The following is a 19684-nucleotide window of genomic DNA, read 5'->3' as shown; positions in this document are numbered from 1 at the left end:
TCCTAACGTATGTATAAAATGCCTTGGGATTCTCCTTAATCCTGTCTGCCAAGGACATTTCGTGACCCCTTTTTGCCCTTCTAACTCCCTGTTTGAGTTCTTTTCTACTTTCTCTGTATTCCTCCAGTGCTTCATCTGTTTTTAGCTGCCTGGACATTATGTATGCCTCTTTTTTCTTTTTGATTAGACCCACAATTTCTCTGGTTATCCACGGCTCTCGAATCCTACCTTTCCTGTCCTTCCTTTTTACAGGCACATGCCTGTCCTGCACTCCTATCAATGCTCCTTAAAAGATTCCCACATGCCAGATGTGGATTTACCCTCGATCAGCCTCTCCCAATCAACAGCCACCAAATCCTGCCTAATCCGGCTGTAGTTAGCCTTCCCCCAATTCAGCACCTTACCCATAGGACAACCCTCATCCTTTTCCATGACTATCCGAAAGTTTACAGAATTGTGGTCACTGTTCGCCACATGTTCCCCCACTGAAACTTTGATGACCTGACCGGGCTCATTCCCCAGTACTAGGTCCAGTATAGCCCCCTCTCTAGTTGGACTGTCAACATATTGTTCCAAAGAACCTCCCTGGACACATTTTACAAATTCCTCCCCATCCGGACCCCCAGCCCTAAGGGATTTCCAGTCTATATGAGGGAAATTAAATTCTCCCACTACAACAACGCTATTTTTTCTACACCTGTCCAGAATCTCCTTACATATCCGTTTTTCAACTTCCTGTGGGCTGTTGGGAGGCCTGTAGTATACCCCCAGCATAGTGACTGCGCTCTTCCTGTTTCTGAGCTCTACCCACAGTGTCTCGTTACATGATCCTTCCAAATTGTCCACCCTCTGTACCGCTGTAATATGCTCCCTAACCAGTATTGCTACTCCCCCACCTCTTCTAGCCCCTCCTCTGTCTCGCTTAAAACACTTATACCCCGGAATATTCAGCTGCCAGTCCTGTCCTTTTAACCAAGTCTCTGTCACTGCAACCACATCCAAGTTCCGCGTATGCATTAAGGCTCTAAGTTCATCTGTCTTGCCTGTTACGCTCCTTGGATTTAAGCAGATGCACTCCAGACCTCCAGGCCCACTGAGTTCATCCTCCCCCAGATTGCTCTTCCTCTTAGGTAGCCTTGTCTTGGCCCCATGCTCATCCCCAGTCTCTACGCTTGCTGACCTATTGTTCTGATTCCCACCCCCCTGCCACATTAGTTTAAACCCACCCGAACCACACTAGCAAACCTCCCAGCCAGGATATTGGTGCCCCTCCAGTTCAGGTGTAACCCGTCCTTCTTGTACAGGTCCCATCCTCCCTGGAAGACTTCCCAATGATCCACGAATCTGAAACCCTCCCTCCAGCACCAGTTCTTTAACCACATGTTCAGCTGCACAATCTCCCTGTACCTAGCCTCACAAGCACGTGGCACAGGGAGTAATCCAGAGATTGCTACCCTAGAGGTCCTGTTTTTTAGCCTTCTACCTAACTCCCTAAATTGCTCTTGCAGGACCTCCTTGCTCTTTCTGCCTACGTCATTTGTACCAATGTGGACAATGACGTCTGTCTGATTACCCTCCCCTTTTAGGATGCTTTCTACCTGCTCAGAGACATCCAGGACCCTGGCACCAGGGAGGCAGACTATCATCCTGGAGTCTCGTTCGCGCCCACAGAACCATCTGTCTGTGCCTCTAACTATTGCATCCCCCACTACTATTGCTCTCCTATTCTCCCCCTTTCCCTTCTGAGCCACAGAGCCCGACTCCGTGCCAGAGACCTGGTCACCGTGGCTTACCCCTGGAAGGTCATCCCCCCCCCCGCCCCCACAGTATCCAAAACGGTATACTTATTTTGGAGGGGAACAAGCACAGGGGATCCCTGCATGAATGCTTCCTCCCCTCCCCTCTCCTGACTGTCACCCAGCTAGCTTTGTTTTTAGGTGTTACCACTTCCCAATAACTGCTATCTATCACTCCCTCTGCCTCCCGAATGATCCGAAGTTCATCCAGCTCCAATTCCCTAACTGTATTTTTAGATTGTTTCTTTTTTTACCCTATGAGTGATACGAATCTTCAAGCCTCCTTTCAGCTAAACAGTCAAGGCTGTCTAAACTATGAACTATTTCATGAATGCTGCTATAGTGCCTCTGCGATTAACCATTGGAGTGCATGGGCTATCATCAATTGTCTGGTCCTTCAGCAGAGTGTTCCACTTTCATAAAATGCTTTGCTCCAGAAGCTTGGTTCAGAGTGCATCAACTTTATCCCACAATGACAGTGAGATTTGGGAAAGATGTTTGGTTTTTGCAATAATAACGTAAATAGAATTAAAACAATAATGCTCTTTGGATGTCGGTGATGCTAGCAAGATTGGGTTAGAGACTTTCTCCAGTTCTCCTGAGAAGTTTATAAAATTATGAGAGGTATAGATAGAGTGAACAGTTGGAAGCTTTTTCCCAGGGCAGAAATGACAATTACAAGGGGCACAAGTTCAAGATAAGGGGGGGAAGGTTCAGTGGAGATGTGCGGGGGATGCTTTTTTGACACAGAGGGTGGTGGGGACCTGGAATGCACTGCCAAGTGAGGTGGTTGAGGCAGATACGTTAGCCACGTTTAAGACTTATCGCGAGAGGCATATGAACGAATGGGGAATAGAGGGATATAAGCGGTTGGTTTAGTTAGGTAAATGTGATCGGTGCAGGCTTGGAGGGCTGAAAGGCCTGTTCCTGCGCTGTACTGTTCTTTGGTTTTGTTCTTTGTTAATATGAAGGAGCCCTAGCAGGATTGTAATCAATGGGAATCTGAGGGAAAGCTATCCAGGAATCGGAGTCATACCTTGCACGAAGAAAAATGCTTGGGTTTGTTGGAGGCCAATCATTTCAGCCATAAGGCACTGCTGCAGGAGTTCCTCAGGATAGTGTCCTGGGTCCAAGCATCTTCAGATGCTTCACCATTGACCTTTCCTCCATCATAATGTCAGAAGTGGGGATATTTGCTGATAATTGTCAGGTATTTAGTAACATTCATGACTCCTCAGATACTGAAGCAATCCATGCCATATGCAGCAAGATCTGGACAATGTTCAGACTTGGACTGATAAGTGGTAAGGAAACTTTGTGCCACACAACTGTCAGGCAATGACCGTCTCCAACAAGAGAGATTCTAACTATTTCCCCTTGACATTCAATGGTAGTCCATTGCTGAATTCCCCACCATCAATAATCTGGAGGGTTACCACTGATGAGAAATTGAACTTGACAAGACATATAAATACTGTAGTGACAAGAGCAAGTCAGAGGCTGGGAACACTACAGTAAATACCTCACCTCCTAACCCCTTAAAGCCTTTAAAAACACAGGTCAGGAGTGTAATGGGACACTCACCAATTGCCTGGATGAACATGACTCTAACAACACTCAAGAAACTCAACACCATCCAGGACAAAGCACCCTTCTTGATTGAAACCCCATCCCCCACCTTAAACATTCACTTCTTTCACCATCAGCACACAATGGCTCCAGTGTGCATTATAGACAAGATGCACTGCAGCAACTCACCAAGTCTCCTTTGGCAGTGCCTTCAAACCAATGAATTTTACCACACAGAACAGGGCAACATTTGCATGAGAGCACCTAAACTCCCCTCTTAACCACCCATCATCCTGATTTGGAACCATATTGCTGCTCCTTCACTGTCTCTGTTAAAATCCTGTAACTTCTTTCCTAAGAGCACTGTCGGTGTGCCTACACCAAATGGACTGCAGATGTTCAGTAAGGCCACTTGCCATCATCTTCTTAAGGGTAATTAGGGATGAGAAACAACTGCTGGCCTTGACAGTGGCACTCACATCCCATCAAAGAATTTTAAAATACTCACACCACGGTTTTACATATGTAATTCCAGAATATTGATCCTCATAGCTCTTCCCTCTAACATTAAGGATATACGGACCAGAATATCTGATCCTGGCATTAAAATATTAAAACTTAACTTTGACAAGAAAAACAATTTGCTCATCTTAAACTCAGAGTTAATCCTATTCAAAGTAAGGACTGCACAGCAAATCTGAATATTTTGCCCATTAAAGGATCATTAAGACTTGTTTTCTTTTTTTCAATGTCATTGGGAAGTTTAACAGAATTTAGTCGAAGAAAATTCATTTTCCTGTTACTCTTTAGGTTCACTCGGAACTGTAACAATGCAGCCTGACTATTCATATCTGGCCTTGTATCACTGAAAGAAGTCTCTCACAACACCAGGTTAAAGTCCAACGGGTTTATTTGGAATCATGAGCTTTCGGAGCACTGCTCCTTCATCAGGTGTGTGGAGGTTAGTTCACAAACACGGCATATATAGACAAAGACACAATTGCAAAATAATTAGATTGGAATGTGAAGAATGGTTGGAATGTGAGTCTTTAAATGTAATCAAGTCTTCACAGGTACAAACCTGTGAAGTGTGCGTGGAAAGAGGGATAGTCACAGGTTAAAGAGGTGTGAATTGTCTCAAGCCAGGAGAGTTCATAGTATTTTGCAAACCCAGGCAAGTCATGGGGGTTACAAGTAGTGTGACATGAACCCAAGAATCTGGTTGAGGCCGTCCTCATGCATGCGAAACTTGGCTATCATTTTCTGCTCGGCAATTCTGCGTTGTCGTGTGTCTTGGGGCCGCCTTGGAGAATGCTTACCCGAAGATCGGGGGCTGAATGCCCTTGACTGCTGAAGTGCTCCCCAACTGGAAGGGAACTCTCCTGCCTGGCGATTGTTGCACGGGAGGAATGTTCCCTTCCAGTCGTGATTCCAAATAAACCTGTTGGACTATAACCTGGTGTTGAGAAACTTCTTACTGTGCCCAGCCCAGTCCAACGCCGGCATCTCCACATCATATCACTGAAGTGTCAATCAGTCTGTATTTCAGATAATGTATGAAAGGAGGCACATATGAGTTTACAGTAATCCATTCGTGTAACAAGGCGTTTTCGATGTTAAATCCCAGCTCACACTATCATGACTAGATGATGGGTAGTAAGGTTAAACTCTTGACAACACACATTTGTAGAAGAAATCTATAACACTAAACCTGATAGATTATCTACAGTATGTCAGACAGCTTTAAGATATGGCATAATACACATATCCCCACTTTTAATTATTTAGTCCAGAAAGTGGTCCAAGGCAGAGCAAGCGGGTCTGAGGAAGCTCAGTACTGGAGACCCACGTTTAAAAGCCGTGGCAGGGAATCAGCGGCAATGGTAGAATGTGGGATTGCGACACTACAGAATTGGAGGCTCTGAGGTACGGTGGGTATCACCATGAGTCAGAGTGAATGTGATCAGAAAAAGGGGAAAAAGAAATCAGTGTGACATCAGAGTGTGAAATCAAAGAGATTTGTTGATAAGTATTTCTCTTTTCCTATCTCTAAACTGTTTAAACCAGGAATTGGGAAAGTAACTAGATTCTAAAAGAGAGAATAGAGGTTAGTTAGATCATGGATGGGCAGCTGAGACTTGTTACTTCCAATTCCTGCAGCATGTTGGAATATCAGGACATAAAGTGTCTTGGGGGACCCCATATGTAGGAAGTGTCTCCAGCTGCTTGAGCTCAAGTTCAGGATCTCTGAGCTTGAGGGGCAGCTGGAATCACTGCAAAGCATCAGCAACATTGAGAGTTTCCTGGATTGCATGTTTCAGGAGGTGGTCACCCCACAGGGGATGGCAGTTCAAGATAGTAGATGGGTGGCTATCCAAAAGAGTAGGAAGTTCAGGAGTCTTCAGTAGCACTTGTCGGGGAATCTGCATTGCAGCGTTTGAGAGTTTACCAGGCAGAGGCCAAAGACTACAATTCCCAGCACTCCCAGGTGTCCAGCACAAATGCAGAGTGCAGCAGGGAAATAGACTGCACAAATTCGGTCTAGCATTTCTCTGCAGCTGCTGGTATTGGGGTGTGTGCCTATGTGGTGTGAAAATAACGGCCACTGGACTGGGGTACGGCACACAAGTTAGCCCACATGACAGGTAGTCAGAAGCAAATGGGGAAGGGTCATTTCCATGCAGTTCAACTGCTGCCATTAGCTACATGCTGCTAAAGGGGCTGGGACTCTGAGAAGCTGCAGGAGCCATTGGTAGCTTTGTCCTGCTAATAGTTGGTGATCACAGGAGTCCGGATGCAGTATTTGCTTGGTGCAGCTGGGAATCTGGAGCTAGAGAAACCCAGGGCAGCGGCAGCTCAGTGAAGCTGGCTGTTGGGGCAAAGAAAGCCCAAGAGCAGTGGTTTGTTGTTCAGAGCAGATAGCTGGAATTGTGCCGGTAATTAGAAGCTGGGATGCAATCTCGTAATCTGGTAGCACACAGTCTCTGGAGAAACGATTGAGCAACTTGGAGGCGAACAGTCTATGTTAAGAGTGGCTGTTGAGGGAAATCAAAGTTTAAAATTTATTTATTTATGAGTGTCACAAGTAGGCTTATATTAATACTTCAATGAAGCAACTTTATATTTTTAACACAATAAAATGTCCCACAAAGCAAAATTAGAAACCAAATCATTTAAAGCAATGTTAGCGCAGATGAATAGAAGCTTGGTCAAATAAATTGGTTTCAAGGAACACTCTGAAGGAGGAATGCAAGATAGAGAGGTGGAGAGGTTTTGGGAGGGATGTCCAGAGCTCAAGTCCGAGGCAAATGAAAGAGCGACCAATGTTGTAGCAATTAAAATTGAGGATGCAAAAGAGGACAGAATTGAAAAGTGCAGATATCTCGCGGTTGTGGGGCTGAAGGAGGTTGCAGGGATAGCGGGGGGTGGGGGGAACAAGGGGATTTGAAAACGCGGATGAGAAATTTAAAACAAAAAGCTGCTTGACTTGGAGGCTCTGTACATCAGTGAGCATAGGATGATCGGTGAATAAATTTGGTACGAGTTAGGACATGGGCATCATGGGCTAGAACGTATGAGGTCAGCCACAAGTCAGTTGGAACATTCAAGTCTGGAGGTAACAAGCCCAGTCCATCACTCAAACCAGCCTCCCACCCATTGATATGGTCTACACTTCCCGCTGCCTTGGAAAAGCAGCCAGCATAACTAAGGACCCCATGCACCCCGGACATTCTCTCTTCCATCGGGAAAAAGGTACAAACACCTGAGGACACGTACCAACTGACTCAAGAACAGCTTCTTCCCTGCTGCCATCAGACTTTTGAATGGACCTACCTCGCATTAAGTTGACCTTCCTCTACACCCTAGCTATGACTGTAACACTACATCCTGCCCTCTCCCCTTTCCTCTCTATGAACGGTATGCTTTGTCTGTATAGTGCGCACAAGAAACAATACTTTTCACTGTATACTAATACATGTGACAATAATAAATCAAATCAAATCAAACAAAGATATCATGAGGGTTTCTGCAGCAATTGAGTTGAGACAGGAACAAAGACAGTTAAATTCCAGTCCATTCAGCTCAGTCGGTTATGTCTTGCTGAAGTCCACTCCTAACCTTCTCGAATCCAAGCAACACCTGTTGACTCCAACCTTTTCCCTGTCCAATAAACTTTCCATCATGCTATTGTATTCCCCCTTTCCCTGATCCATTACATTAAAGGAATTCCAATGTAATCATGAAAATCTCCTTTTATTATTTTAGGAAATCCCAGGAGCTCCTTAAATTTATTATGACCCTGGATTCCTCCTACAAGTACATAGTTTTGTTTGCATTTTCTGGTTTTTCCCATTGCATATTAACTGGAATTCATGTCTGCTGTTACTGCCATGTAACCACAGATGAAATATTTTGCCAGGATTATGGCTTTAGATTACAATTTGGATACTGGGAACATGGAGTTTTCCTGAAACCAAATATATGAGAATACGATCCTTGCAAATCTGAAATATGGATTCAAATTTAGCCGATATACAAAGTAATTCTGTTATACTTGAAGTGTGGTGCAATATTAATCCCTGCTAAAAAACTTGCAGAAGTGAATATGTTTTTGTTTAAAATGGTGCCAGAGTGAGGCAACTTCTTGCAAGCTGTGCCCAGCATACCTTCTAATTCTATCTTTTACTCTTGTTTTATGCTTCTAAAACTTTATTCTAACTCTTTTAAATTCTCTAACAATGTTTTAATGCACTATCTTCAGTACATTTTGCACTCTCTCGTTTCCTTCTCTATGAACGGTATGCTTTGTCTGTATAGTGCGCAAGAAACAATAATTTTCACTGTATGTTAATACATGTGACAAGAATGAAGCAAATCAAATCAAAATCAAGTGCAGGCTCATTGTACTGACCACACACAAGGTCTTGTCTATATTCTAAATAGCCCTCCGAAGGCCTATAGAATATGCAAATACAATAATCTTTATGTCAACATTGGATTTTAACTTGTATATATTTTTGAGAAATAAGTATATCTGCTACTGCACATTTCTTAATAATATAAGATATGATGCTCTATTACAGGCCCTAACGGCAACAGGTTATAGACCAGCAATAATGTTCCTATTTACAGTAAAACCTTAAATTAAAGTATAATTAGCATCGAGCCCTATTTTAGGTGGTGGTGAGTGGCTGCAGTTTTCAAAGAGCTGAACTGATGCCAATTCCAACAACCAGATTGCTGCACTTTTTGAAAAGAAAGGAAGGCTTGCATCTAAACAGCGTTTTTCCTGGGCCACTGGACATCTCAAAGCGCTTTACAGCCAATTGATTATTTTTGTCACTGTTCTACTGCAGGAAACACAGTAGCCAATTTACACACTGCAAACTTCCACAAATGGCGTTGTGATAATGACCAGATCATCTATTTTTGTGATGTTGATTGAGGGGTAAGTATTTTCCAGGGCATCAGAGATAACTCACTTGCTCTTCTTCAAAGTAGTGCCATGGGATCTTTTATATCCACCAAATAGGAAGATGGGGTTTTGGTTTAACACCTCACCAAAAGACAGGACAGCAGTCCCTCAATACAGCAGTCCCTCAGCACTGTACAGGAAATGTAGCCTAATTTTTGTGCTCAAGCCCCACAGTCAGACTTGAACCGAAACATTGTGACTCAGTGGCAAGAGTACAACCAATTGAGCCACAGTCGTCATTATAAAGATAGTGTGAACAGTGGGAGATAGTCATATGCATTTCAGTAGAATTGACACGAGGTGGTTCACTCTATCCTGAACTTCTGGGTTCCGATTTACAAAAACAGGATTGCAAGGCAGTACTGAAGTAGTAATGCAGTGAGGATAAAATCCTGCTGGCTGTAAAGAACACAACAACACAAAAAATAGGAGGACACGCCACAGTCATAGAGGTTTACAGCATGGAAACAGGCCCTTCGGCCCAACTTGTCCATGCCGCTTTTTTTTTAAACCCCTAAGCTAATCCTAATTGCCCGCATTTGGCCCATATCCCTCTATACCCATCGTACCCATGTAACTATCTAAGTGCTTTTTAAAAGACAAAATTGTAGCCCATACCATCTGTCAAACCTGCTCCTTCATTCAAAATGATCATGGGCTGATCTTGGACCTCAACTTCACTTTCCTGCCCACTTCCCATTATTCCGAGAGATCAAAAATATACCTCAGCCTTAAGCGTATTCAACAATGGAGCAGCCACAACCCTGTGGGATAGGGAATTCCAAAAATTCACAGTGCTTCAAATGAAATAATTTCTGTTCATCTCAGCCCTAAATGATCGATCCCTCATCCTGAGACCATGGGCCCGATTTTACCACCACGTTGCGCCCTTTTTCAGGCGCGAAAACTTGGTAAAGTCGGGCGTGAGGCGAGTAGCGCGATTTGCGTACGCTTCTGTGCCCGTTCCCCGTTTACCAAGGCTTGAAAATGGCCGTGATTGGGACCATGCCCGAAACGGGCACGATGGCCATTTAAATGTATTTGCATGCATTTAAATTGACTTAATGGGCTGCATGCCTAACTTTACCAGCACTTCCCCCTTTACCACCGCGTTCGCCCATCCAGAATCGGCACAAAACAGACATGCTCCACAAAAGTTCGATTCGCACGCTCCAGCTAGTGAAGAGGTAAGTGCCGAGCGTTCGACGGCTCTCTGCTTGAGATCAGTGGGGTGGAAGGGGGGTCCGCTGCCACTCTGCCCGAGATCAATGGGTGGTGGGAGGGGGGGTCCGCTGCCACTCTGCTTGTGATCAGTGGTGGGGGGACGGGGGGGTCTGCTGCCACTCTGCCTGAGATCAGTGGGGGGGGGGGGGAGGGGGCCCATGACCGGTCTGGGTGGCGGGGGGGGGGGGGGGGGGATGTGTGGATAAGGGGGTCAGGAATGTTGTGGGGATGGGGCAATGTCTGTGGGGGCAGGGGGAGGCATTATCCGGCCCGGGAGCGATGTGACTGGGAGCTGCATTCTATCATTTTCTTTTTCTGCGTGTGCGCAGTTGGAGGCTCTGATCGGAGCTGCAGGGTTTCGGGTGCAATAAGCCCCGCCCACAGGCTTCTGCAGCGCGATTCGGAATTGCTGATATTTTTTCAGGCAGTGTGCGTATGGGGGCGCCTGAGAACGAGTCTAAAAGTCGGATCTGAAACACTCCCAGTTTCAAGTCCGCCCAGCGTTTAGAATCAAAATGGTAAAATAGGGCCCTGTGTCTGTGTTTTAGATTCCTTGACCAGCGGAAACCACCTCTCAAATTTTTGTCCCCCAGTCGGGTTTGCCAAGTTGGGAGATTTCCTGACTTGGTGAATCTGACCTTTCAAAATGCAGGTCAGAGTTTCGGTTGGTGGGGGGAGGGAGGGCTGAAACAGGAGTTGAGGTTAGCGACCCAAGAGCAAACGTGCAAGCTATTGGATGAAACGGTGGGCTGGACACAAGGTCTGCCTCTGTACTCCAGGGACAGTGTGTTCAAATAAATAAACAATACTTTTTAAATATCCCTCCATACCTCAGCACCTTCATTCCCCTCCCACCCCCCCCAACACATTATCTATGCCTCTCATCCATCCCTTTGGCCCTTTATAGTCCTATGCCAACTTTGTGCCAACTTATGCCAACCAATGCCCCCATCACACTCTGCCCATAATCCCTCCTTGCCAACTCATCTAGTATCCTTGGATTGTTCCTTGGCAGCTTTGCCAATTCCTGGATTGCTCTGACAGCTTTGACACTACCAGGGTAGTTTGACACTTCCTGGATGGTTTTGGCAGGTTTGGGTATTTCCCTGTTGGCCGGACAGACCTCTGACGGCCGGACAGACCCCTGGCGGCCGGACAGACCCCTGGCGGCCGCCGGACAGACCTCTGGCGGCGGCCGGACAGACCTCTGGCGGCGGCCGGACAGACCTCTGGCGGCGGCCGGACAGACCTCTGGCGGCGGCCGGACAGACCTCCGGCGGCGGCCGGACAGACCTCTGGCGGCCGGACGGACCTCTGACAACTTGGCTGTTGCTAGTGTTTGTGTGTATAAAGTGCATAATCATGTTCACTTTTAACAATCCCAAAGGATGCCCCATCTCTCCCAAAGGATGACTTTATCTTTCCCAGATGTGTCCAGAATGCTATCCAAAGGGGTACCTCCTGGCTATCCAAACACCTCCACCAAGTTTAAACCTCCTGTTACCTGTTCCATTCCACCCACTCTGGGTTCCACACTCCTGTTCTTCCAAAATCCCACTTCAGTGGAACCAGCGAATGATTTAAATGGCCAGATGCCTCCAAGAATCAGGTATATTTGAACATCAGCCAGAGTCCACCCCCCCACAAAGATGGGTAATGCTGGATTTAGGGGATTGACTTAAAAATTTCAGCCAGTTCTGGGATTTCTGCCATAACAGAAGAGTTGCTCTGATGTGGCAAAAATCCAGGCCTCAGTGTCTACTCTATCAAGCTCCCTCAGAATCTTGTATGGGTCAATGAGATTGCCTCTCATTCTTCTGAATTTCAGGGAATATAGGCCCAATTTACGCAGCTTCTCATCAGAGAGCCATCCAATCACCCCAGGGACCAACTTAGCAAACCTGCTGCCTCCAGTGCAAGTTTTACCTTCTTTAAACATGGAGATTGCAACTGCATACAGTATTCCAGGTGTGGTCTCATCAAAGCCCTGTATAAGTAGCAAGACTTATTTATTCCTGAACTTCAATCGTTTTGTATTAAAAATCAATAAGCGTTCCTCATTGTTTGATGTACCTGTATGCTAACTTTGTACGTTCTTTGTACAAGCACATCCAAGTCGCTTCGAACATTAAAATTCACAAGTTTAATCCTTCTAAAAAATATTCTGTACTTCTATTCTTATGACCAACAGGAAAAACATCACACTTTCCTTACCTTGTTCTCAATCTGCCATCTTGCTGCCACCCACTTAACCTGTCTATATCACTTTGCAGCTTGTGTCCTCCCCACAGCTTACCACTCCATCCAGCTTTATATCATCAGCAAACTTAGATACATAACTCTCTTCGTCAAAGTCATTAATGCAGATTGTAACAGCTGAGACCCCAGCACTGATCCTGTAGTACTCTGCTGCTCGCAGCCTGCCAACCTGAAAAGCTTCATTAATGCCCTCTCTCTGCTTCCTATTCATTAGTCAATTCTCATTCCATGCTAATATAGTAACCTCAACTCTATGCGCCTTTTTCTTGCCCATTAATCTTTGCGTGGTATGTTATTCAATGCCTTTTAGAAATCCAGATATGCTATATACAGGTACTCCTTTATCTGCCCTACTAGTTACTTCCTCAAAAAATTAAAAGTTTGTCAAGCAGGATTTCCCTTTTGATTTGTTTTCATCATTCTTTTCTTTTCTAAGTGCATTGCTCATACTTCCTTAATGATAGAGTCCAGCATTTTCCCAATGACTGAAAGTTAAAGGGTTAAAGTTAGATGCAATTATTTTGTCCGTTTTCAATCCCATTCCCATTATACTTGGGTCTGCACTTCAAAATTGCCATGATTCAGGATGATTTGAAAGCAGGGAATGCTTATCTGAGGTTTGGATTAAGATTGCGTGCCTTCAAGTAGGGAAAGTATCACCCTGCATCTGGCCAGGTTTGCCAATGATGCTAACACTGAGTGCCAAAACACCAATGTTTTTCAATTCCTCAGCACAAAAAAATAAAGATTAAGTAACAATATCAAATAGTAGAAAACAATATCTAGGTTACATCAGTGGGATAGTCATATGATGTTTAGTCCAGATGACTACGTCAGTCTCACTCAGCTCCTAACTTCATTACAGCCTTTGTCCAAACATGAACAAACAGCTGAACTCAAGAGGTGAGCATGACTGCCCATCACATCAAAGCAGCACTTGACTGAGTGTGGCATCAAGGAGTCCTAGCAAAACTTGATTCTGTGGGGATCGGGGGGGAAACTCTCCAATGGTTGAAGTCATACTTAGCACAAAGGAAGATGGTTGCAGTTATTGGATGTCAATCATCTCAGTTCCAGACATCACTACAGGAGTTCCTCAGGGTAGCAACCTAGAGCCAACCATCTTCAACTGCTTCATCAATGACCTTTCCTCCATCATATGGTGAGAATTGGGGATGTTCACTGATGATTGCATAATGTTCAGCCCCATTCGTAACTCCTCAGATACTGAAGCAGGCCAAGCCCATAACTGGCAAGACTTGGACAAAATTCAGCCTTGGCTAATACATGGCAAGTAATATTTGTGCCACACAAGTGTCAGGTAATGACCATCTACAACAAGAGAGAAACCAACTCTCTTCCCATGATATTAAATGGTATTACCATTGCTAATTGCCCTTGAACTGAGTGATTTGCTAGGCTATTTCAATGGCCATTTAAGAGTCAACTACATTGCTATAGAACTGGAGTCATGTGGAGGTCAGACCAGGTAAGGACAGCTGATTTCCTTCCCTAAAGGACATTAGTGAACCAGATGGGTTTTTACGGCAATCTACCATCGTTAGACTGTTAACTTCAGATTTTTTTATCAAATTTAAATTTCACCAACTGCCATGGTGGATTCGAATCCGGGTCCCTGGAGAATTATCCTCTCTAGATTATTAGTCCAGTGACAATACCACTATGCTTCCACCTCCATTAGACCCTAGATGTCAGTAAGGAGAACTTTGCAGGGTCGATAGGGCTGAGTTTGCCATTGTTGTTTCTGCTGCCTAGGTCCATGCCAGGTGGTCCGTTCAATTTCATTTCTCGAAAACGTTTTAGCAGCTTGGTACAACTGAGCGGCTGTTTCAGAGGGCAGTTAAGTGTCAACCACATTGCTGTGGGTCTGGAGTCACATGTAGGCCAGACTAAGTACAACATATTTCATTCCCGAAAAGACATTCATGAACCAGATAGTTTTTATTGCCATACTTTCATCTTCACTGTCACTAGTTCAAAATCCTGGAAACTCCCTTCCTAACAGCATGGTGAGTGTACCTACACCACATGGACAACCGCGGTTATAGAAAGTGTCTCACCTTCTCAAGGGCAATTAAAGGTGGGCAATTAAAATGCTGGCTTACCTAGTTGTTAGGAGAATAAAGAGTTAATGTCCCGATTTCAACCCTGTCAGCAAAATCTCGTATGCTGACAACTGCTACGGACAATGGAGACAGCCTGTCCACATGAAAGGATAACCATGTCAAAACATAATTAAATTAGATCCGTGCCCAAGACATAGCGTGAATGATTAACCATTAAACTTGTTTTCTTGAGCTGCGAACAATAGAACTTGTATTGCACAAGACTGCTCTAAACATCACGTACTGGGCCGAATACTCATATTCAGATGTCCAGAACAAAGAGAGGCTTTTCTCTATAAATATGCGGGAAAGTCCCTACTACAGCAGAGTCTGCCGTGGGTTACGTACGGACGCCCGGAGGGAGGTAAGCCACTCTACCTGGACTGACGGCTCTCCAGTCCACGTGTCAGGGTAGTTAAACTATATAAGGCTTAGCCCATTGAATGATACTTGTAGAACTTGTCCATGTATTGTGGGGAATAAAGAGACACATTTTATTCTAGCAATACTGGTGTAGTGTGAATTCTTTCTCTCAGACCACCTCCACGAACCTGTTACCGGTCCGGGCTAAACATTTTGGCGTAATCAGCAGGATACGGTGATAATTGGCGGTGGGGGGTTCTTGGAGAAAGATGTTTCGCAAAACTAAGAAGTTACAGGAGGAGGAAAAGGGAGAGGAAGCGATCATTCCGGGATGGGAAGGATCGTGGAGACCGGTTGCAGCGTGCCTCCGAGACGGAGGGGGTCGCGCTGAAAACTGGGGAGAGGAGACCCGAGATGGATCTCCCGGAGAAGTATTATCTACTCTGTTAAAAATACCCGTCCCTCTGAAGACCCCCGTGGAGGGAATTCAGCGGAGACTGTGGGTATGTGCAACAGCGTGGAAGAATCAGTTTAAACAACGACAGGAAGCCGAGCAGAATGCTCTTAAACTGAAACAGCAATTGGGAGAACAGGAATGTAATAATTCGTTGTTAAAGCAAAAAATAATAAAGTTAGAAACAGAATTAGAAGCCCTTAAAACCCTGGCTGGCCAGGCAGTGGGTTATGTATCCAGAATAAATCGGAGGAAGAAGCGTAAAAAACCTAGAGAATTGGAAATGGTGAAAATTAAAGCATTTGTAGCTAGATTGGGGGACGGGAGCGGCTGGAATCCCGATACGTGGGATGGAAACATTTGGAGTGATAGTGACAATGGTTCCCACTTTACGGGAAACCTGGTCCGACAATGGGCCACTGACAATCATGTGGAGTGGATATACCATATTCCGTACTATCCCCAAGCAGCAGGATTAATTGAAAGAATGAATGGAATACTGAAAACCTCATTGCGAAAGGCTAGTACTTCTGATGATTTGTCTAATTGGAAGGTGAAATTAAATCAAGTATTGAAGCAAATTAATAATCGACCGCTAGGTGGGGGAGTCACGCCTTTGAACCGAATGGTCCATGTATGTGAAACCCCACAAGGAGAATCAATCAAAATGTGGAAATTGGATGATAAAGCAGAATTACCGCGGCGAGCCACGCCTGGCTCGGCCGGTTTAGATCTAAGAACCTTAGAAACAGTGACCCTGCCACAAGATACACCTACTGTTATTAAAACCGGATTGGGATTGCAGTGCCCTAAGGGAACTTATGGGCACATCCTTCCCCGTTCTGGATTGTCCCTGAAGGGGATAACTGTTATGGCAGGAGTCATTGATTCAGATTATCAAGGAGAAATTGGGGTGGTTCTGTGTAATATTAAACCTGATCCCTATACTGTGACTGCAAATGATAAAATCGCCCAACTGGTGATTAAACCCTGTGAGATGGCACTGGCCGTTGAAGTTGGTATCCCACAGGTGGTGACTGAAAGAGGAACTGGTGGTTTTGGCTCAACAGATAAACCTGGAGCTAAAGTCTGGGTGAAACAGGAAACTGGCCCACCCAGAGCTGCTGAAATCATTGCTCAAGGCAGTGATGGAACCGTAACGGTAATGTACCCTGGTGAGCCCAAATGGGTTAATGTCCCTGCTAAGAAATGTTATCTACGAGAAGATTAACTATGTCTTGAAGATTGATCTCTTTTACAGGAATAAAACAGCATGGAACGATTGACGTTGATACTGATAGCAGGAATACTCTTGATCTCGTGGATATGGGTTGAGGGGACCCCTGGTCATCAATTGACCGAAAAGCTTGGCGGTTTTCGCCTCGCGTGGAAGAACTCCACCCATAATAGAACTCAAGGGGAGTTCACTTGTGGCGCGAATCGAATGTGCGGAATCGCGAATATAACGAGTGTGTGTAAGCTATATCGTTGTGAAAAATGCTTGGACAACAACAAAGCTCTCCCCACAACTGCTATGAATTGTACGGTTACCATAACGGCAGGAGCTCCACTTTGCCAGATACAAAAAAGAAGGAATAGAACCTGTATGTCCAGTAAGGAAAATGGCACCACCTGGAATATTACTGTGACAGGTGAGAGGCCTCGATTGGTATGGTTCCAGAACAGTACAGAAATAAAAGGCCGCAATACATTCCTATATGCAATAATGTTCCTACCAAACAAGCCTATAATAGAACAAACACAATTCGCCCCAGTCCTACATACTTGTCGAAAGATGGCGAATCAGCTCACGCACACTGAGGTACACTGGACTGTCATTCTGCCCTCGCTACCTACCTGTTCTGGCGCCCGCAGGCGGCGAGCATGGTATGATACGCTGTTGGGTGGGACTGGTACAGTACTAGGTATCTCTAATGCGGCTGACAATGAAGTTACCAGAACTATGTTATCGGACACTGGATATTCGACATCACACGGGCTCCATACTGTCGGAATATGGATGCCCACGGTTGTGAAAACGCAAGTGGAAACAGCACGGATTCTGCTACGAACTCTGGACTGGGAGAAGCGAATGTGGAATGCGACACAGGAACTTATGCATAACATCACGGCGGCACTTAATATGACTATCTGCAACATCCAAGGAGTGCACATGCGAGTGCAACAAGAGAGGTTTATCCGAATAGTTACTACGGGTAACTCTCATGAACTGCGAGAACTCTGGAACATATCGGACACTTTGTGGGTGCAAGCCCGCTCAGATAAAACTGTTTGTAACAAAACAGCATGTACTGGACATTACACCTTGATGAATGTGGCAGATGTAATATCTGTATGTAAATACCATGTACTGCCTGTAATTACCCTGCATGGGTTTTACTTTCTGAGAACTAATGGTAACTGGTTTAGTCCTAAAAACAATTGGACTTATGATTTGTCAACATGTGAAGACACTGACAGAGGATTGGCATGTTTAACTATGACAAGATATCGCGATCCATGTTTAACTGATGACACGGCATTATGTGAGTGGCGAGTAGAGAAACCACGAGATATCTTGTGGCAGATTGGGCCCCACGCTGTATGTGTGGCCACCATACACCGCCACCCATTATTGCCGCAGATACCGTTCTCTGGGTGTTTGAAGGGGGTGTACATTTGGCATTGGGCAAACAAGACTTACAAATTGACTAATTATAGCACTGAATCTCGCTTGAGTACGGCTCAGTGGAAAGTTCTCCATATGCCATGGCGAGTCTCTCTCGACAGGTTCAAATGCGCATTGAATCAGTCGATGGAGCTAAAACATATAATTGACTCTCATAAGTCTAACGTGTCCCGTGTCATGGTCTCTACCTTTATAGCCGGAGAACAGGTAGTACATGCTGCGCGAATGATAGAGAATGAATCAGCCCATCATTGGTGGGACTTGCTAACCGGGATATCACAAACGGCCCGGCGATATGTTTTGCCTCCTCTGATATTGATATTTGTGATTGTTGCTGTTTTAACTTGTTGTAATGTACTTACCTGTGTATATGTCAGGCGTGTGAAACAGGGTTTGGAAAGTACCCTGTATCACACTGCGTTGAGGTAAATGGTGATTGAAATCGGTCCAACAGGTGGAATGTTAGGAGAATAAAGAGTTAATGTCCCGATTTCAACCCTGTCAGCAAAATCGCGTATGCTGACAACTGCTACGGACAATGGAGACAGCCTGTCCACATGAAAGGATAACCATGTCAAAACATAATTAAATTAGATCCGTGCCCAAGACATAGCGTGAATGATTAACCATCAAACTTGTTTTCTTGAGCTGCGAACAATAGAACTTGTATTGCACAAGACTGCTCTAAACATCACGTACTGGGCCGAATACTCATATTCAGATGTCCAGAACAAAGAGAGGCTTTTCTCTATAAATATGCGGGAAAGTCCCTACTACAGCAGAGTCTGCCGTGGGTTACGTACGGACGCCCGGAGGGAGGTAAGCCACTCTACCTGGACTGACGGCTCTCCAGTCCACGTGTCAGGGTAGTTAAACTATATAAGGCTTAGCCCATTGAATGATACTTGTAGAACTTGTCCATGTATTGTGGGGAATAAAGAGACACATTTTATTCTAGCAATACTGGTGTAGTGTGAATTCTTTCTCTCAGACCACCTCCACGAACCTGTTACCGGTCCGGGCTAAACACTAGTGACCTCCACATCTAGTGAAAGAATAAAGGATAAATTTATTTGGTGAACAATAGCTCATTAAAATCTGTGAGGGTGCAAATTATATATTGGACTTAATGGTATTTTCTCCAAGCATGCAGAGATCCAGTGACATCATAACAACAGGAGAAAAAATCCTCAGGCCTTGCGATTTCCTGTATTTATTCAACCAGACTCTTTCCTTAGCTCTTGGAACACTGTTGTTTCATTATGCTTGGATATACGTTGATGAAACGTAAGAATGGACATTTTCTGACCCGTCAGGCAGATGGCAGATGACAATGGGTGGATAATTTTCTTTTGCTTTCCCAGCATGAAATCCACAGGCCTTGCACCAAACTTTGTGACTGGATTGACAGATGTTGAAAACATTTCAAACATTTCTAACACCACATATACAGAAACTATGCAAGCAATAGGCCTGTTTGAAAAAGAATTATCCAAGGCCATTACAGTGCCACCCCAAATTTGTTCAAACAAAGTGGCTAGCAAGTAAGTGAATCCATGATATTACAGCAGGAAAGTTTCTGACCTTCCCTGTTGGTGGCGGAAGGCAAACATCATAAATTTCGGTTATGATGTGTGAAGGTACAGAGTCCATATTCCCAGTTGCTTTTCAAAAGTAAAGTTTTCATCCCTCAGTAAGTTTTATGGGCATATGAAATTCATTTAAAAG

At 44.8% G+C, this 19684-nt stretch overlaps 2 protein-coding genes across 2 annotated transcripts in view; one reads left to right on the top strand and one right to left on the bottom strand.

The window, feature by feature from the left end:
• bckdhb (branched chain keto acid dehydrogenase E1 subunit beta) overlaps positions 1-19684 on the bottom strand; it is a 269933-nt gene that overhangs the window by 19161 nt on the left and 231088 nt on the right. The window lies entirely within an intron of this gene.
• On the top strand, positions 14700-18458 carry LOC144493488 (uncharacterized). The gene is made up of 2 exons (XM_078212460.1): positions 14700-14814; positions 16529-18458. The coding sequence occupies exon 2, from the start codon at positions 16541-16543 to the stop codon at positions 18383-18385; it is 1845 nt and encodes a 614-aa protein (XP_078068586.1). The 5' UTR covers positions 14700-14814; positions 16529-16540; the 3' UTR covers positions 18386-18458.

The sequence above is a fragment of the Mustelus asterias genome, chromosome 5 (assembly GCF_964213995.1).
Source record: "Mustelus asterias chromosome 5, sMusAst1.hap1.1, whole genome shotgun sequence".
Taxonomy (NCBI): Eukaryota; Metazoa; Chordata; class Chondrichthyes; order Carcharhiniformes; family Triakidae; genus Mustelus; species Mustelus asterias.
The sequence above is the reverse complement of the archived record's forward strand: the minus strand, read 5'-3'. Positions and strand labels throughout refer to the sequence as shown.